Genomic DNA, 20,979 nt, shown 5'->3' with positions numbered 1-20,979 from the left:
ACGTGTTTGTAGTTTCTGCGGTTATTAATGTACTGTTGTTCAGCAACGAAATGTTGATGGCGTCATTTTTATGCTGTTGTTGTTTTGACCGTTGTTGCTGACGTGATTGTTGCTGTTTTTGGTTTTTGGCTGGCAGTTTGTTGTTTTGATGTTGTTGTTGATGTTGATGATGTTGTTGCTGCTGTAAGTCTGTTGCTATGTTGTAGCGTTTGTAGAAAGTATATTCTCGACAGAGTCTCTGCCGAGACTCAGTTAGGTTCAGTTAGGATGTTAGATTTTTTGCAAAAACTTGTTTTTTTAGTTTTTTAAGCCAGTTTTATATTATGAATAATTTATTTTATGAATAAATTAATTATAAAATTAAAAAATTTAATATATTTATTTATTGTATTATTTTATAACTATATATGACAGTTTAGAAAGCTTATTTTTGCCGAATCAGCGAATCTGTTATTGCTGTTTGAAAGTTTCTATTACTTTGTTGTTCCTCCTTAGAAATTGTTTTATTTCAAAACCTGAAACTGTTTTTCTATTTCATTGTGCCATTTTTGTCCCAACCATAAAACTATTCTGCAAAATTTTGTTTCTTGCCAGACAGGCTCTTATTTATGTCAATTCGTTAATATTGCTTTGTTAAATGTATTACTATATATATATATAATGTTGATGCTGATGACATTAACTTTTTGTTATTGAAGTTGCATTTTTTTTTGTTAGCAAAAACAGTCAGAATTGTCTTTCATTGTGGCGAATGAGAAATACAGGAAATGATTTTTCTTCCTTTGTATGCAGTGGTTGATTATGTCCAATGTCTTTAGCTGCCGTCGTCTTGTCTTGGATAATGTCTTGTAGATAACTTCTTGCTTAAGTTTTTCTGTTTTGAAAGTTTATATCTATTGCAATAATCATTGTCATTAGCGTGATGCGTACGTATCTGTGTTCTTTAGTTTGTTGTTATTTATCCGCGGTGTAAATATGCAGAAGTTGCTATTGTTACATTGGTTATTTAACATAAAAAAGTGTTTGTATGTTTGTGTTTGTGTGCATGTTTGTATGTGTGCATGAATGTATATGTTTGTGTGTAATTCTGCGTTTGTATGTTACTGTGTGTGATTGTGTGAGTGAATGTGTATGTGTGTGTGTGTGGTGTGTGTGTGTGTGGTGTGTGTGTATGGTATGTGGTGTGTGTTTGTGCGTGTGGTTGTGTATGCGTGGTGTGTGTGTGTGTGGTGTGTGTGTGTGTGGTGTGTGTGTATGGTATGTGGTGTGTATGTGTGGTGTGTGTGTGGTGTGTGTATGTGTGTGTGTGGTGCGTGTGTTATCCAACGAGAATGTGGTTAAATACACATGATGAACTATCACCTGGCGTCATGTGACCACATTGGAATGTTTGAAGTTGCATCATCAGATCCGCGATGTTTGCTGGTCGTCAGATCATTGCTGACTAGATGCGTTTTTATTGTTATTTTCATTTGAATTTTTAAGATTCTTATAGAAAACTAGTTCTTTTTTAGAAATTCAAGTTTTTAGTTTGGTGTGAAAACGATTTGTTTTATAGTTTTCGCCGTTTATAAGATGCTATAATATTTTGTTAGTTTTCAATTTTTGTTATTTTTTTTGTTTATTCATTAATATCTGCTTGGGAAAAACAAAAGTATTTAATTTTTCAACTTGACAAACACAAATCGACAGATCCACAAACAATATCTTACACATCAGCCACTCAGCACCTTACACACACAAAAACATATATCCCAACAACAAACAACATCCACGAAAACAACACACAGTACCAGACATGCCATCGAACTTCGGGGCCACCCAGAAATCCCCCACCTCCATCCTACTCCACTGGGATCGACCAACGACCGGATCGATAACTTCCTACAGGATCAACTACATGGATTACCGGAGCAAATCCAACTTCAGTAGAGACGTTCCTGACAGTGAATTCAGTTCGCCGTCGCAAAACATTAAGTACGAGTTGAGCAATTTGAACTCGGACACCTACTACAACATTTGGCTGTCTGCTGTCTCGGAGAAGGGTGAAGGTCCACCTAGCACTACTATCCAGATTCAAACCGATCCGCAAGGTTTACAAATTTGTAGTTCAGTTTCTGGTAATATAAATGATGTTTTAAAAACTTTAGAAAAAAAAATGTTTCAGTTATGTTGAAAGAGGTCCTTCTTAATTTTTGAAAATTTGAAATTTTGATTGGTTCCCAAAATGATTGTTTCAGATATGAACAAACATTGTAAACAATCAAATCATTTGTTACTTTGAGAGCATGCTGTCAATTTTATAGTTTGAATACATTTACACTCTTTTTTGCATTATTTAACATGAGTATTACACATGTTGGCACACCATCAAATAAGACAGTAAAACAAAAAATATCATAAAAAAATCTTGCAAGTTGAAACATATTTATAAATAACAAGCACTTATAAAACGCTCGGTATGCAAAAATATAAAGATTATGAAGGGCATTTTTTAAAAGAAAAACCAAGTTCCTTATTTATAGCTCGCGCATCCAGAAAACAAAACATGTATGCAATTTAGCATTATGAGAAAATGCTTGAAAGATGATGTTGACCATTACTCAGGCTTGCTACGAAGATTTCATAGATTTGCTACAATTTTTCTTTCCTCCTTGTTGTCTTACTTATTGTCCTCAATATATCACGCTGAAACAAGTCATAATTCAAAAAGCAATAACAATTTGCGATAGGCTCAAACATTTTTAACAGATTATGAAATATTTTCCAGAAGAAATACAACATAGCAAAACTAAATAGCAATTAACAATTAACATAATATTGAAAAGTTAGCTCTTTAAAATGTGTCATATATTAAAAGATGGATAGTTTTGATCAGTTTTCATCCTTCCTCTTGTTATTAACCTATCGTTTTAGTCATTGATTCATCGGAAAAATAGTTACTCACCGAGAAACCACTACCTACCAATCACACATCCATCTACCTAAACTCACTCCTATTCATAGAGGTACATCAAGCAATTATTTCTTGATATAAACAGAAAAATCAATTTTTTTTATATGTTTTCATAATTTATTGGATATATTTGTTCCATTGGCTGTTGTTCAATTAATGTTGAGGTGAAACTAGTGTAAAGATATTAAGCCTTTCTGGTTCATTCTCTTGAAGCAATACAATAAATGTTGTTTTATTTATTAAATAAATTGATTGAAACATTTATATTCAAATAAAATCTTTGAAGAATAATATTTACAATGCAATAAATGTTGTTTTAAGAATTATTGTCAAACAAATGAGTTACTTTACTGAAAAATGTGAATATTTAAAAATATTATTTTCTATGCAAATTTGAGATTTGCTGATTTAATGAGGTAGCGGAATCTAAACTAAAGATTAAGAATTAAAGGAGGTGGAACTTCAGGCAGGTCACGTTGTTCAGGCATTTATAACAAAGATAGTCTCTTTATTTTGTTTTAAAAATGAAAAAAAAACATCATCGTCATCGTCGTCATCTCAACCGACATCATCTTCTTCTTCACCATCATTTTCAACATCTCTATCATCATCATCATTTGAACATGACTCAACTATATCAAATATTCACACAACACATGCAATAGCACATAAACAATGCACACAAAAAAACAAAAACTTTCTGAGTCACGATTCTTTTATGCAAAAAACCGACACCACAACAACAAAAAGTCAAAAGCTAATTAAAGCACGAACCTTCTAAAACTCAATAGCTTCATTAAACTAAACTTTTATGTCAAAATTATTTACCTGAAGCGCTGAGCGATAAATAAATTCATTTAAAATGGCAATAGACGATCGTAAAAATGTAATTTTTTTCGTTTGCCAAGAAATTCTTTTTTTGGTATAACAATATTTATAAAATTGTCTCATTCCGCTAAAATATAACACAAAAAATCTCAAATTTAAAACAAAATTATGTTCAGAGATGTGGTTGGATTTCTTGATTGCCACATTTGAATATAAATTGTAACTTATAATAAAATAATTTAAAATATACATACGAAACGCTTGAATAAACTCACTTATTATATCAAAAAAATGAAATTTCATCAGCCTAAGACAACTGTATCGTCATACTTCCCAAAAATATATAGGAGTTTGAACGAAGAACTGAAATGAATAAACTAACGCCTCATGAACAAAATTGAACAAACATAAAAGGGCGACAAAGAGAGAGAGAAGAGAGAAAAAAAGAGAGAAAAAAAAGAGTAAGAAAGAGAGAGAGAGAGAAAGAGGCAGGCACGTTTAGAGAATAATAAATAAGGAGAGAAGGTGCAATCGACTGCGGCTGATGCGTATTAAGTAAATACCTGCTGCGTGATTAAAAAGCAAACCGCTTCTCTTACGACGTTATATTTCCGTTCGGTGAACGATTATTGATGCATTTGTTCATTTAATCACCTTTCATTTCGTTTTTTCATTTCAATTGTTTTGTCTTTCTTTCATTTGTTGACGGTTTTTTCCGACAAAACTCATTATGTTTATTCACCAGCAATAGATTCGTAAAAGTGGCTCAAAGATTTCTGTTTAAAATTAGTTTTGGAAAGTTATTATGGCAGAAACACATTCTTTTACCATTAGCAATAAGTGTAATAAAATGTTGTGTTGAGTCTGTGTTACTTAATAATATATTTTAAATACTGCATTTCTATTTTTGTGCTAGTCATATTTGATATGATAGTCCTACCAACGAATTGTTGACCTCCATACTAAAATTATTTTATAAAACAAATTCTTCAATAGTCCCGGGAGAGCCAAAAAAATTGAAATTAGAAGCGATTAATTCGACGGCTGTGAGAGTAGAATGGAAACCACCAACAGATCGAAACGCTGATATAAAGGGATATTACATCAAATACGCTGAGGTACAAAAAGACATTCACACGAATTAGTTTCCGACAAACTTTTTACAAATAAACTTCAAATAGATACAAATTTTTGTAAATAGTATCAAGTTAGAATACTAAAACTTGTACCTAATTTAAACTGAAATTTTAAGGTGATTGACTTGAATGAAGACAATTGGATCCGATCCGAGCCCGTGCCATCAAACCAGAACGAGCACTTGATCTCAGGACTCTCGCCTGCCACCTCCTATAACATCACAGTTGCTGCATTCACGCGAAACGGCGAAGGACCAAACGCCAAACCGAAAAAGACAAAAACAAAAACAGCAGGTTGACGGTGTTGGAAACTTTAAATTACTTAAAATCGGTGTACAATACTTCGGGTCTTTGAGTAAAATAACTGTCTAATTTGTATACTGTACTATAATTTTTTCTATTCAATAGTACCAAGTGTTCCTCAGAGAGTGAAACTAACACTTCTATCGGAAGACCAGCCCGGCAGTCCAGGTGTGATTGTGGAATGGCTGCCACCGAAAGACATTCACGGAGAGTTGAAAGAATATTTAGTGGCATTTGGCGTTCAAGGAGAGGCAAAAGTAGATGAGAGGAGATTTGGGGCCAACATCGAAAAATTTACCGCAACATTCTTAGGTTTATTTTCCAGTTTATTAAATTTGTATATCACTTTAAAAAATTAAATTTGGTTAATTTTTTCTAAAATGTTGTGGAAAAATGTTTAATGTATTTCAGATCACGGGGCAATTTATGAATTCAAAATAGCCGCAAAAAATGAGGTTGATTTTGGAGAGTATGCCACAGAGACTATTAAAACAATCGAAGGAGGTGACTAAACAGCATTTAGTTTTTCAGTTATTTTCATTGAAACTTCGCAATTTTATAATAACTTTTACGTTTACTGAGTCTTTACGATACGTGTTTCAATACATTTTATCGCTTTACAACTGTTTTGAGGAATGCTGAACTTAAATCAGATGAATTTTTTAATTGTCTTTAATAAGTTATTCAAAATTCAATTTGAAGAAAAACTTTTTGAAATATTTTTCAAAAAAATCCTATTACCAACAGTGCCATCCGGTTCTCCGGAAAACCTGACGGCAAGCGTGCTATCGCCGTCAAGCATCCAATTAGCCTGGGACCCACCAATGAAGAAACATCGGCAAGGGGACATCCTAATTTACGAGGTTGTCTACTGCGAAAGTATGGACCAACAGGATGATGTACGAATCAACACGACCGATCGTCGCATGTTAATCGAGAACTTGAAGGCAGACACTAGCTACACTTTCTTGATCAGGGCCTTCACGTCTGTTGGCGGCGGGCCTTGGGCCAGCCAACTTGCGGTGAAAACGTTCAGTCTCAGTAGGTTTCATTTTCTTGAAGATATAATTTTGTTTCATAAAGTTTCAGAGTTTAAATAATGCTGGATGAAAATATTTCTAATGCATTCACTGAATCTCAAGGATGAACAATAAGATGTAATCATATCTATTAAAATAATTTTTTTTCTCCACATTATTTGCAGTTTTGACAAAAAGTAAATAAATTATAGATCGTTAAAGTGTTTTGATAATTACTTCTAACATTTTAAGAAATATTATTTGGAAATAATATTCCCACCAGGCGTTCTTCCTCCTCCCACAAACGTCCAGTCAAAGTTCATCACCCTAACATCAATGGAGGTCACATGGGAACCTCCAGTTCGTAGCAAGTCCATGAAGAACAAAATGCAAGTTGTCGGCTACAGAGTGTACTACAGTTCACAACCAAATTCTAACGTTGAAAACTGGCCCAGTCTGGATGTCAATCATGTAACTTGGGCAGAGATTAGGAACTTGGAGCCGAATACGGCATATGCGGTGAAGGTCAGGGCTAAAACAACGGACGGGCGATTCGGTGGTTACAGCCATACATCTATATCTGATAGATTTATAAACGGTTCGATTAATTTGTTTAAAAAATTAGAAAAATTAATTACGACTTCATATCAACAAGCGGTTATTAAGCAATATTATTAAGATTTTGCACTGTCAGTGTTTTATATTAGCGCTATTATATTCAGAGAAACCCGATGCTGTGAGCGGTTTCATTGCCAGTGTCCACAACTCCCGCTCTGTCACGCTGGAATGGAAACCTCCAAGAAAGCCTGGAGTCTCGCGATACAAGGTTGATTCTAAAATAACTATTGCAAAATAACACAACTTATATTGACTCATAGCTGTTTTCAGATAAATAAAAACAAATTTGTTTTTAAATGCTGTACAACATAGGCAAAAAAAAACATCAAACTTCGATGAATAACATATTAGCAAATTGTTAAAAATGTTTTACTAAATTACGTGAAAAACAGATTGAATACATGGGCATAAGGAAGATAAAAGATTTCAGTGGCATGGAGGAGACGACGGTAGACGTGAGACGTGAAATTATCGTTCCGAAAGAGGAAAAACTTCGTCACATTGACAACTTGGTCTCTTCAACTCTCTACACATTCAACATTACTGCAAAGTTCGTTGATGGCAGCTGGGGACCGACTAACATTCTTCATATAGAAACCACACAAGACGGTCTGATTTTTTTTTATTCCAAAAATTCTGCACTGCTACATTGTTTTTAAAAATATTGTTTTACAATTTCTATTTGTTTTAGAATTTTTTAGTTTTATCAACAGTAACAACATAGTGCATTTGAATACGCGTGAATCAAGACATTAAACATATTATCAATTCGTGTAAAGTAAAAGAAAGGGTTCTTTTCGAATTCGAATCCTCCTACTGCAAAAGCAGCTTAAATTTTTTTTCAATGTTTCACTTATTATATTCATCAAAGTACATTTTATTTCAATAATATCATTTTTTAAATGTTGACCTGTTACCATCAGTTTCAAGTCTGGAATCTCCAACAGTCATCAGGTCCTTATCGGACAGTATGGTAAAGCTGGGATTGAAACCCGCCAATGAGGAACGAAACAGTGTCTTGTACTACTGGCTGGTCGTTCTGCCAACCGATGCTGCTGATACAAAAAGATCCTTTGATTTTAATAACCGAGAGGTACAATTTTTTTGTAAAATCTATTTTTTTTTTAATTTTGATTGTGATATTTCAAAAGTTCTTAAATCACCATTCATTGAGTAAGATTTCTCTCGTTAAAATTTGTATACCTAGTTAATGAAATTAAATGAGGTAAAAATATTTTTACAACCACATCGTGAAAAATAATACGAAACTAAACGCTAGATATCTCTAGGCTCGCCCCGAAGCGGATGGATAGCAGGCAAATTTGATGGGGACCACCTACCTACAGAATTCATCATTGGAGACGGCAGAAAGAATGACGATGGCGATGTTTTCAACAGACCTCTACCAAAGAACTACAACTATGTAGCATTTCTGAGGGCTTTCTATGCATCTAATGTAAGTTAGGCCTAGTAGCATAACTATTTTTTTTACAAAATTGTTTGCTTATCCTTAATTTTTTGATATTTTAGACCTTTGTATTTTTGAGCGGGTAAGTTTAATTTTGAAATTCATAATTCGACATTTGTACCTAATCTGTTAAATAATATTTATTTATAAACCTTGAAACATTTCTAAAATATTTATAATTAATTTTTCAAACATTTCAAAATTATTTATAATTTCTTCAACCGTTCCTATCGAATTAGAAACACATATCTTCTCCTTATTCTCGTCCCCTGCTTCCCAATCCTTACTACCAATCCGTGAGCGGGCCACACCACAACAGCCGACAGAGCATCGATTTGTTGTGGATCGTTGCGCCAATCTGTGCGGCGGTTGTCCTCATTCTCCTAGTCATCCTTATTATCATCATCGCTAGGTGAACTGTTCGCTATTTCGTTTCAAATGTATCGGAATTAGATATAGTAGTTATATCGTTTCGTATACATCGGGATTTAGTTATTTGTATGAAAATTGAAATTGATGATGTTGGTTTTTTAAAAGCAGAAAACGAAGGATTAACGACAAAAGTGTGTCAACATGCGCCAGCAAGGTCGTCATGACAACCGGGAGTGCCCCCGTGCCCGCTAGTGTGGTTGACCCAGTTGAAATTAGAAGAGTCCAGTACCAGTCACCAGGTCTCTCATTAGTTGTGCTCGTTGTTTTCTTTCGGAAAATTTTTTATCTGCTATAGCTTTAACTGAAATGTTGAAAATTGTGAAAAAAACGAAATTAATTTTGTTTTTAAAACAAGTAAATATAATTAAAATATATGCCACAGAACTTTTGGCAGAAATATTAACAGGATTTTGTTAAATTTTGTGATTTAAAATATTAGTTCATTAGTAAAATATATCCTGATATATTTACACATTTTAAATGTAGAAACACCATATAAACTAATCTGTCCCCAGCAATGCTCTGCCATCCACCAATTGCAATCTCCGACCTCGAGTGTCACATCGAACAGCTGAGAGCAAATGACAACGCGAAATTCAGTTTGGAGTACGAATCGATCGACCCAGGTCAACAGTTCACATGGGAGGCATCGAACCTCGAGGTGAACAAATCAAAAAACAGGTACGCCAACGTCATAGCCTACGATCATTCGAGGGTGGTGTTACAATCCATGCCCCATACTCATTCACTCGTTACTACCATTCCTGGTCAGTTAGTTGCGGGCAGTGATTACATCAATGCTAATTATCTGGATGGCTTCAGGAAGCCTAATGCCTACATTGCTACACAGGTTTTGTTCCATCTTTTATAGCTGTTGCAAAGTTAGAATACACATTTAAACATTGTATTATTATTATTATTATTATTGTTATTCTTTCATGAAATGTCTTTACAGTCCTATTGTCGAGTGATGTATCAGCATTTGCTTATGATAGCTCTTACGATTGTAAATGATTTTTTTAGTTATTTTTATAAAATTCATTCATTCCCCAGGGACCAATGCCCGATACGTTTTGCGACTTTTGGAGGATGGTGTGGGAGAAGCAATCTGGAAGCATTGTCATGATGACCAAACTGGAGGAGAGAAACCGGGTGAGTTAGCATGATGTGACGATGATGCTTCTTTATCGAGGTGAGATTGAAATGCACTGTTGTAGTATGAATTTTTTGAAAATTGTTCAACAAATTTCACCCTGAAATGTGAATTAAAAATAAAAATTTTAAACTTCAATCTAATTATTCATAAAAAATGAAGTTTAAAAACATTTTTAAAATAGGTCTTGCAATTCAAAAGGGAAAGCTCTCATATATATATATATATATATATATATATATATATATATATATATATATATATATATATATAAAGACCATAACACATAAAAAATATGGAAATATCAAATAGACTTAATGCGACATCATGAACTGCATAAAAAAAAACAAAAAGAATAACATAAATTTATTTTCCCAAAATATTTTTTGACGTGAACAGATAAAATGTGACCAATACTGGCCGTCACGTGGAAGCGAGATGTACGGATCACTGCAAGTTACTCTGGTTGATGTCATTGAGCTGGCTACGTTCACAATCAGGACATTCCAGCTCTCAATGGTTCTTTACTCTTATCTAAATTTCCAATAATATTTCTGCTGAATTGCAAAAAAAAATGTATTGCTGAATTTGTATTGCACTTCTCATAAGTAGACTGTAAAAGTGTCTTCAGAGTATTTTAATTTAATAATCAAGACAACAAGATTTGGCTGGATATTCTTTAGTTAATAACTTTATAATTATTTACTATATAATCCTTAAATAATTATTTATTAACAATTTAATCAGTTTCTTACAATAAATTGAAACATCCAAACTAGGAATTCACACCAGAGAAACGTGAAGTTAAGCACTTTCAGTTCACGGCCTGGCCAGACTACGGAGTACCAAGCCACCCTGCACCACTTCTACTCTTCATGAAGAGAGTTAAATTCATGACATTGAATGGGTCAGGTCCAGTAATTGTGCACTGCAGGTTGGGATTTTTCTTAAATTCCTATATCCATTTAGTCTCTTCAAATGGTTTTCAATTTGTTGACATAACAGTTGAATCACTGTTTAGCAATTTTTCAGTTAGAACAAGATTATATTTTATATTGAGTTGTTAATTATGAAACAGAGTGAAAAAGAAACTTTTTTTTAATTTATTTCAATCACATATAATTTCATTAAAACTTTGTATTTTTGCATAATTCTATATTTCCACCTTTTTTTAGCGCCGGAGTCGGAAGAACGGGAGTCTACATCGTACTAGACGCCATGCTAGAAAGAATAAAACATTCAGGAACCGTAGACATCTACGGACATGTAACATGCTTAAGGTCTCAACGAAACTACATGGTCCAGACAGAAGATCAGTACGTATTCATACATACAGCCATTTTAGAAGCGGTCACTTGCGGCAACACCGAAGTACCTGCCAGGAATCTCTTTGCTCATATTCAGTCGCTTATGGAGCCTGCCAACCAATTCTCCGCGTCTTCTTCTACCATCAGCGGCATGGAGGCAGAGTTCAAGGCGCGTTTTGTTGTTAAACTTTCCGTGTTTTCTGGATGTATCAATTGATATATTCATTCGTAGCTAGTAGTTTATTGGCCATCAACTCAAACCCTTTAAAACTCAACTACATTTTTAATTGTTCCATTGATGTGTTTCAACAGTTTATAAATTCTGTAATTGTTTATGTTAATTTATTAGCAGTTTATTCCTAACTTTTGTTTCTTTAACATAAGTTCTCAGAAAATATTTGAAAAAAAATTGAATGAATCAGAAACTGTCCAGTGGAAAAAATACCACCCTGTCGTTTGCCAGTGCCAATCAGTCATGCAACAAACACAAAAACAGATTGGTCAATGTGTTACCGCGTTAGTTACAATTTGTGAACAACATTTTTTATCACCGTTTCTTATAATTTTAATTCATAATTTTCATAATTCTATATAGTAAGAACATGCACCAAACTAAGGGCTACTTCAGCAATGAATGTTGTAATCTAGACAACATACTACTTTCTAGAATTTGGATCATATTTTTTTTCATATTTAGATCAGAAAAAAAAATTGTTGGTCATTGTATATGTAGATGCAGTTATCACATTGTAAGCAAAATAAAATGACCGGTTGACACAAGTTACAAATTTGTCTTTCACACATTTATGCTAAGAGTGCGAAACAGAGTTGTTTTATTTTGCAAGCCTCATTTAATCAGTTATTCTCTGTGAAAGAATTAAAAAAAATTATTGAAAACAATTTTAGTTCGTTATGAAGTTATAATTATTATGTTTTTTATAATTATATAAAAATTTTTTATAATTCATAATTTACAGTCGAGTCAACAAGAGTGTGCTTGCAGCCTATAAGAGGGGTAGATGGGTCGGATTACATTAACGCAAACTTCATAGACGTTAGCTAAAATTCATCTTTGAACATATGTATAAGGACGCTATGTATAAATGCTCAAATATTAATAAGAATGATAATAAAAATACAAAAACACTACTACTACTACTGACAATAATAATAATAATAATAATAATAATAATGGTAATAATAATAGTTTAACAATTTCACGCACTTTTACCCTTGTACAACCTCATCAAACAAACAAATGAACAAACACAAACAAACAAATAAAATTTATATGAACGAATTTTTAGGGGTACAGATACAGAAAAGCCTACATAGCAACACAAGGTCCTCTCGCGGAGACTGTTGAAGATTTCTGGCGAGCAATGTGGGAATGCAACTGCAACATCATCGTCATGTTGACTAAATTGAAAGAGCAGGGAAGGGTAAGATTAGAATGGTTTAAATAATTATTATTCTAGGTGTAAATATTGTTATTTATTATTATAATTATAATAATTATTATTATTATTAAAAAGAAAAAACATCGGGTAAAACTTAAACGTTCCTAAGCCCATATCAATAGAGATTACATAAATTAAATGTCTTTTTCCAAAAAAAAACTTAGACAAAAGTTAATTATTTCTATAAAAAATATTCTCATTTATTAACCACATTTCATTAACATCACTTACCAATACCAACTTTCTAAACAAATTCAAGTTTTATTTTAGTTTTTTTTTATAATTAATTTGGAAATTTTTACAGGAGAAGTGCCATCAGTACTGGCCAAACGAGAGGTCAGCCAGGTATCAGTACTTTGTCGTCGATCCGCTCGCTGAGTACAACATGCCACAGTACATTTTGAGAGAATTTAAAGTTACTGATGCGCGGGTTAGCGTTCATTTGTTCGTTTGTTCATTCGTTCGTTTGTTTATTCGTTCGTCCGTTCGTTCATTCATTCATTCATTCATCCATTCATTCATTCATCCATTCATTCATTCATTCATTCATTCATTCATTCATTCATTCATTCATTCATTCATCCATTCATTCATTCATTCATTCATTCATTCATTTATTTATTCATTCATTCATTCATTCATTCATTCATTCATTCATTCATTCATCCATTCATCCATTCATCCATTCATTCATTCATTTATTCATTCATTCATTCATTCATTCATCCATTCATTCTTTCATTCATCCATGAGAAAAACTCTCTTATAAGGTTTAATTAATCCAGGTACTGTCCTCAGATCTATCAACTTTTCATTACAACTGCGCCATTTTGTTTTATTAACCTTATAATTACTCTCACCTCTCATCTTCTTCTTTTACTACTTTTATTTTTGCTTTTACATCTACTACGTTCTGTTGTGATTTATTTGTTCGTTAAATGTGAGCCCACAAAAATACGTAGGACGGACAATCCAGGACGGTTCGACAGTTCCAACTGACAGATTGGCCGGAGTATGGTGTGCCTCCAACAGGGGATGGTTTCATTGAATTTATTGGGCAAGTTCACAAAACCAAAGAGCAGTTTGGTCAGGAAGGACCCATTGCTGTCCACTGCAGGTTGGTTTTTTAGTTGGTTGGTTGGTTAGTTGGTTGGCTGGTTAACTGACGGGCTGGTTGGTTGTTTAGCTGATTGGTTTGTTGGCTGACTGGCTGGTTGGTTGGTTGGTTGGCTGCTTGTCTGGTTGGTTGGTTGGTTGGTTGGCTGGTTGGTTGATGTTTTTAGTTAGTTGGCCGGTTTGTTGGGTTATTTTTTAAAATGACGTATTATCTATATTTTTTTCATTTTCAAAATTTATAATATCATTTAAACTCGCGCTATATGTGTGTATAAAGTCTTACCTGCAAAAAATAGAGAATGACTTTTAACCTTTTAACCTTTAACGCAACGGTTCAGGCTTGGAATGATTTTCAACCTTTTATTAAACGTCACAGTTCAGGCATGGAATGACCTTTTATCTTTTAACCTTTAACACAACAGTTCAGGAGTGGGTAGAACAGGAGTCTTCATAACGTTGAGTATTGTTCTAGAGAGGATGAGATTTGAAGGGGTGGTCGACATGTTTCAAACTGTCAACATTCTCAGGACGCAAAGACCTGGACTTGTTCAAACAGGGGTGTGCCGATAAATTTTTTTTTTATTTATTTAAAATTAAAAAATTAATATTTTTTATTATTTGCATTTATTTTCAGTCGTAATAGTTTGTTTCATTTTGTTTTAATGTCAATAAACCCCATTTATAACGAGGATGTCTGCAAAATAATCAGATATACCAATATACTAAAATCGTAAATAATTTACACTTATAATTTTTGAGAATTTTTTATTCTTCGCCAGGAGCAATATTCTTTCTGCTACCGTGCCGCGTTAGAGTACTTAGGATCATTTGACCATTACACCAATTGAACTGACGATTTAAACTGCCTTCCAAACATAATATCCATCAATTTCTACGAACCTCGTCGATCCACATTTTGGACATTTTCAGCGTCTCATTTTTAATTTTACTCGCATCATTTTAAGACTGTTGTTACCATCATCGTCGTCGTCGTCATCATCATTATTATCATCATTCACGTCACTTTTATCATCTTAAACACCATCATTAGTACCTGTATTAAAATTATTATCTCAATTGTCGCGATCAATTGTTTTCATTAATGTTAACCATAATTGCACTGATGTTAAAAACCAGCATTTGTTGAACTGTCGTCAGCTTAGCGTTAACAAGTAGTCCATGACATCCGATACATTAATTTTCACACTACTACAATTGTTAAGAACTACAATAATTGCGTGAACATCAATCAGCTTTACAACACCGTCAACACCAACAAAGTTCGCGACAATATTATGACCATAATATTTTTTACTAAATTGTACATACTTCACCTTTTTATTACATTTTTTTTTTTGTTAAATTTTCAATTTCGAAATCTTACATAAAAAATTATTTAATTTAGTTTAAATAACACGTATGTATTGCCAGATCGCCATACTGACATTATGTATTTGAAAAATGTGCGTCTTTTAAACTGTTAAAACGAATTTACAAAAAAAAAAGATTTATAAAAGTTTCTATTTAATAAGGATAATTAGCACTTAATTCATTTTAAACGTTTATTACTACATTTATTTTATATTTTCGATTATTTACAACAAGGAACTTCCTTTACAAATCATTGACATTCATAGCATAGCTATTAAAACGAAATTGCTAAAAAGGCTGCGAATCAAAAATAACTTGAAATGAAAATGTGTTTAAAAAACTGTATAAAGTTGTGTTGATTTTGTGTTCCTTGAAAAGATTGTTACATATTCAAACATAAACAAACACATCTGTAAATAAATAAATTCATATATACATATATCTACATGTATATATATATATATATATATATATATATACTGATTATTTTATTCTTTACAGTATGTAATTCACGCTAAACAAACATACAGATTAGCATCTGAATAAGCAAAAATCGTTTTTGATAAATTGGCTGATAGGAAAATTACACTTACATAAAATCTAACAGAAAGTTTTTTTTATTTTTACAAAACGTAATAATTTTAAAAAATTTTAACAGAAAAGAAACTCAAGCTAGGAAGAAATTTACATTCTAGAGATGTAAAAATTGTGATCCTAATCCTAACGTTAACAGTCCATGCTCCCAACTCTGCACTATATCAAACCAAACTACTGCAACAAATTTAGAAGTGGATTTTTTTCAGAGAAATAAGTTAAACCCATCATGATGTTGTTAATTGTTTGGAGGTCAATTTTTGAGATTTTTTTCATAGGAATTCCATATTTACAAAAAATAATACAGACATGATGACACGTTAGTCGTAGTCGTGATGCAGTAAGAAAGATTTACAAAAATTTTGCTTCTTTAGTCAGGAAAAATTGACTACACTTGGGTATAAATCAAGAATTAAAAAACCTGAGGTGACAAAAGAACCAAGAAAAAAAGGAAACACAGGGTAGTAAAAAATATTGCATATTAAAATAATTTTACTCATCAATTAAAGAAATTGTCCAAAATGGGTATCATGCGAACAAATAAGTTGATTTGAAGTATTGAGTAATTATACATTTTCCAAAACAATGAAGAAAAACACAACGTGCAGCACAAATAATCTAGACAGACATGATGCAGACAGACGAATTGATTAGTAATAGACAGACAGACGGACAACCGTAGATAAAATTTAAACAGATAACTAAACAAGACAACCATCTATTTCCCAGGCACAGGCAGTGGCATCTCCCAGATGTGGGTGACCTTTTCTCCCGTAGATGTGATCAAATTGACTGCAGATGTTTTCGCGGACGTTTTTGTTTTGATAGGCAGCGGTGGTAGGGGAGGCGACTCCTCCAGGTCGTCATCCATCTTCTCGTAGTTCGCTGCACTGTAATCGCTGTAGCCACCGCGCGAGCACGGCGACTCCGATCGACGACTCTTTTCGTATTGCTGCGACTGTTGCGAATGGTGATGCGCGTGGTGATGGCCGTACCTCAAGCTGCGTGCGTTGTAAGAGGATGATGACGAGTGGTGCTGCTGCTGCTGCTGATGGTGGTGGTGGTGATGGTGGTCCAAATCGTCTTCCGAGGCTCCGTACAAACTGCTCTTGCTTTTCAACGATACAGGTGTCGGATAGTCACATTGGTGATGATGGTGGTGATGATGGGGATGATGATGGTAGTTGTACCTGGAAAATTGTACACGAATGAAAATTGAAATATTTAGAAAAATCATTAAGCAGGGAGGACGTAGATTAGTATAACCATATTTAGTGATGATATTAATAGTAAATTGGTTTTTTTATGTTTTTTGTTGGAAAATGTTTTTTGAGTTCTTATGAAATTCCTATTCCTTTACACTTTCATGATTTGAAAATGGAAAATAACAACGACATCGTACCTGCGACAAACAACTACGACGACGATGATGATGAATGCCACGAAAATCAATAAGAGGACACTGATCGTTATCAGGACATTTCCTAAAGCGAAAAAAATATCACAAAAATAAAAATTTCCTGAAGATATATTTTATGAAAAATTTGGAATTTTTAACTTTTTTAAATGATTTCTTTGGGCAGATTTGTTTGAAGCTATATAGATCTTAATTTTATTTTATATTAGCACTGTCACAGCAACAATAATTGTTGAAAATCTTTATTGTGTAAGCCCGATAGATCATTTTTAATATATTTATATTGCAACTCTCATTTCTGTATCCAAACATGATAATTAAACAACAATTTTTTGAAAAAAAAAATGAAATTATTCACCAAACAAGAGTTATTCAAAGATTTCAAATTGAAATGAATGATTAAAAATTTGTATGACATATTTCTTAGAACATCAGCTAATTACTTCCAACTGTTGGATCTTCCATTGAAGCTCTTCCCATGTTCTCACCGATCATGACTTCGAAATAATACAAAAATTCAATTTATTTTTTGAAAAAAATTTTTCAAACTGCCAATTACAATTTAAAAACGTTGTATCAGCAATGATGAGTCGTGCCACAAAAGCGTAGAAGAAATGAAAGCAGGCTAAAGAATACTTCTTTGTTTTTCTATACTCGCTCTACTTAATATATCAACAATTTTTAAATAAAACCAATGCGTAAATATTTCATATTTAGCGTATTGTGCATCTGTACGAAGTTGGAACTGCTTGAAATCAATTTTCACAAACATTCAGCTTGCACACATGCTTGCGTATAGAAAGAATGCATCAGGAGGGGCGCAAGAATTGTAGCAGTCAAACAACGAAAGATGGGTTTTTCAAGTTTTTGGTTAACTGGTGTAAAAATATTTCTGAAAAATCCAAAACTAAAGCAAAAACGTTATTTAGAATAAATAATTGCATACATTTTTATTAACTCTGAATGAACAAACAACATCGAACAGATATGGAATGAACATACCATCAGAACAATTAGAATACGCCCCCACCCAAACTCCACCCTGGCACGTGACCTCCCACTTTTCGTCGGTCGGTTTGCACCTGATGGTGGCTTTGTTCGGAGACTCCTTCTTGAACCAGGAATGAACCGAAAGCGTCGGATCGGCGCAGCCGAATACTTAGTTTTGTGGGAAATAAAGTTTAGAAACTTCAGCTCTATGTTGGTGCAAAATGAACTTTGAAAGTAAATTTATATGAGTTTATGTTAGATGAATATTTTCTAAAAACACTGATTTATAAATTTAAATTTAAATCTATGAAAATGGATCCTAATTTTTTCTGTGAACTTATAAATACTAATAGTAAAAACTTGATATGTTCAAGTCAGAATATTGATATGATGAGATAACAATTACTTGAAATATTCACGCTTGTGAAAATGCCCTGAAACACAAGCAACACCTACTCTCATAATTGATGAGGAAATGATCCGGGTTGACCCGCCGGGCCTCAAGGCTCAGTTGGACAACGTGCCCCCGGGAGGTGTAGAGTTCTTGATAGCGCAACTTGTGACCGCACACAGGAACAACCCTATCTTGAAATACGCCGTTACCTTTCTCCTCGATGGTTGCATATTTCTGGCAGTTGACATCTAGATATCTCGTCGCGCTGTGCGAGTTGTGAGAATTTTTGGCAGATGGTGTGATATATTTATTCGCGGAGAACTAAAATCAACTAGGGTTAAGTTGATCTGTTGACCTTTTAACCCATGAATGAGCCAGGGACTTGAGCGAATGCCGCAATACATTTCTGCAGCTGTGACACTGGCGATGCTTCCTGTGGTCGTCGTTGTCTCCAAGGGTCGATTGTTCATGCAGTCGTTGTTGTTGACGGCAATCACTGGCGAAGGTGGTTTGTGAGTTACAATTCACTGAACATTTTTCAAATCACTTGTTTGAATGTTTATGTGTTGTTGACGTGTTTTTTATTAGTTTCATGTGAAACGTTGAAAATATATCTTGATTGAAAGGTTATTTTAGAAGCTCTGGAAGTTTTGACTTCTTCTTAGATTCATGTAATCGAACACAATTTTTGAGGGTTTTTAATGAAAACTTATAAAAATATTTTTTTGGTAAAAACGATTATGCATAATTTTATTACAATAATTTTTAATAAAAAATAACAAAAATCCTATCAATTGACTCCAACTCAGCAGACATTCAACCACTCTCACCCTTTTTGCACTCGTACGAAGCCTCGAGATAGGACTTGAGATCGAGACAGGGCTCCTTTGATTCGAAGGCCACATCAGGCACTGTAATCTCGCAGCTCCTCCGCCCAGAACATTTGACGTCAGCAAGATCGATGACATCAGCCTGGCAGCCCATGTAGCCCATGTTGATGTTCACACATCTGGCTTTCCTCATTCTGCCGTACACGGCGCTTCTCATTATGACCACCTCATCGCTCGAGCAGTTGGTTCTGAAAACTTCGCCCTGGCAATAATCTCTAACCTCTGCGGGTTTGGTAATTTATGTTTGCCAATTTCAATAGTAGTCGTGAAGTTGACTTCAGATAGATGCGTTTTTGAAAATTTTAGTGGAAATGTTACTGAAACTGGCTAGTTCTCTTTCAATACTTTACTGCTTTTATTCAGATATTTTAATATAAAGTTTATTGTTAACGTTATTCACTTCTGATCATCTTAATGCCTACTATTTATTTGTACGTTAATCTCATAGCTGAGCGATTGGACTTTGAAAAATGATTTTTGACAGAATATCACGAGCTGAGTCAATGTGCTACTGATTAAAACAATTTTATTGTTTCTGAGCTGTAAACAAAACCATCAACTGTCCAATGGACAAAAATATCAAACAAAAACAATGTACTAACCATTTGGTTTAGAAGCTACAATTGGAAAAGAGCTGACGAGAATGGCAAAGATGAAGATGATAAAATCTGTGATCAATGATATGTTATCCATCCATGTACGTATCCATTCGAAAATTTTTATTAAAAATTATTAACTGCTTATATTAAGGTGCCCCATAAAAATACTTTATATGTAAAAAAGAGAGAATTGAAGGATTATTTTTATATTTACATGTGGGAAAATTTATATATATATCAAGAAAATAAAAGAAGTAAGCGACTTGTTATCTTTATTTAATATTTGCTGATTGCAGCAGGCATTCACATAGTTATTATCCAGGCAACACTACTACAGCATTGCTAATTTAATAACCCATATTCTCAATCTTCTACCATGTCAGGACAAGTTTAATTCGCATCAACTGAATGGACTACTAAACATGAAACATGCGAATATAGATAGAAATGGGCGTATTCAAATAATCATTTACGCTTAATTTGATATTAACGCATGCATTAAAATACTACGTACTACGCAATCCCATACAATTATATATAAATATTATATATATATATATATATATATATATATATATATATATATATATATATATATATCACGCATACATACAATACATACATTTAATGCTTATAACATATATACAACTATGTATATAAACTATACGCAACTGCTTTTTATATTATATATGGTATATATGGTTAAGTATTTATGCGTATAATATATATATATTACATATATACATAAATAAATATATATATATATATATAACACAACCGTGGCAAACACAAACAACGAAAGCCTCAATGGCGAATTAATCAATACCCCAACTTGAAGCTGCTTGCATGCTTTGTGTATGGCTCGTGTGTGAGTTTGTGGCGATGTGTGTGTGTGTGTGTTTGTATGTGTGTTTGTATGTGTGTGTGT

The 20,979-nt window shown here is 33.3% G+C and overlaps 2 protein-coding genes across 2 annotated transcripts in view; one reads left to right on the top strand and one right to left on the bottom strand.

The window, feature by feature from the left end:
* Positions 1-15,780, top strand: part of HELRODRAFT_102544 (hypothetical protein) — a 31,838-nt gene extending 16,058 nt beyond the window's left edge. Inside the window, exons 10-36 of the mRNA XM_009028117.1 lie at positions 1,791-2,113; positions 3,441-3,705; positions 4,701-4,733; positions 4,781-4,902; positions 5,037-5,214; positions 5,329-5,535; positions 5,635-5,727; positions 5,971-6,264; positions 6,526-6,840; positions 6,965-7,068; positions 7,253-7,469; positions 7,784-7,953; positions 8,140-8,316; positions 8,568-8,740; positions 8,866-8,999; positions 9,276-9,610; positions 9,814-9,912; positions 10,313-10,432; positions 10,693-10,847; positions 11,089-11,398; positions 11,643-11,736; positions 12,198-12,274; positions 12,528-12,662; positions 12,985-13,110; positions 13,643-13,797; positions 14,219-14,354; positions 14,576-15,780. Coding sequence (XP_009026365.1) covers positions 1,791-2,113; positions 3,441-3,705; positions 4,701-4,733; positions 4,781-4,902; positions 5,037-5,214; positions 5,329-5,535; positions 5,635-5,727; positions 5,971-6,264; positions 6,526-6,840; positions 6,965-7,068; positions 7,253-7,469; positions 7,784-7,953; positions 8,140-8,316; positions 8,568-8,740; positions 8,866-8,999; positions 9,276-9,610; positions 9,814-9,912; positions 10,313-10,432; positions 10,693-10,847; positions 11,089-11,398; positions 11,643-11,736; positions 12,198-12,274; positions 12,528-12,662; positions 12,985-13,110; positions 13,643-13,797; positions 14,219-14,354; positions 14,576-14,644 — 4,616 coding nt within the window. The 3' untranslated portion in view covers positions 14,645-15,780. The remainder of the gene's footprint in view (positions 1-1,790; positions 2,114-3,440; positions 3,706-4,700; positions 4,734-4,780; positions 4,903-5,036; positions 5,215-5,328; positions 5,536-5,634; positions 5,728-5,970; positions 6,265-6,525; positions 6,841-6,964; positions 7,069-7,252; positions 7,470-7,783; positions 7,954-8,139; positions 8,317-8,567; positions 8,741-8,865; positions 9,000-9,275; positions 9,611-9,813; positions 9,913-10,312; positions 10,433-10,692; positions 10,848-11,088; positions 11,399-11,642; positions 11,737-12,197; positions 12,275-12,527; positions 12,663-12,984; positions 13,111-13,642; positions 13,798-14,218; positions 14,355-14,575) is intronic.
* Positions 15,781-15,858: 78 nt separating this feature from the next.
* Positions 15,859-20,516, bottom strand: HELRODRAFT_193524 (hypothetical protein; the record flags this gene model as incomplete). Its single annotated transcript, XM_009028116.1, has 9 exons — positions 20,055-20,516; positions 19,393-19,674; positions 18,965-19,058; positions 18,625-18,827; positions 18,181-18,336; positions 17,629-17,675; positions 16,613-16,719; positions 16,477-16,553; positions 15,859-15,938 (listed from the first exon to the last, which is right to left on the bottom strand). The coding sequence occupies exons 1-9, from the start codon at positions 20,143-20,145 to the stop codon at positions 15,859-15,861; spliced, it is 1,137 nt and encodes a 378-aa protein (XP_009026364.1). The 5' UTR covers positions 20,146-20,516.
* Positions 20,517-20,979: the final 463 nt, after the last annotated feature.

Source organism: Helobdella robusta (genome assembly GCF_000326865.2).
Source record: "Helobdella robusta unplaced genomic scaffold HELROscaffold_53, whole genome shotgun sequence".
Classification (NCBI taxonomy): Eukaryota; Metazoa; Annelida; class Clitellata; order Rhynchobdellida; family Glossiphoniidae; genus Helobdella; species Helobdella robusta.
Note: the sequence above shows the minus strand (reverse complement) of the source record. Positions and strands in the feature narration are given on the sequence as shown.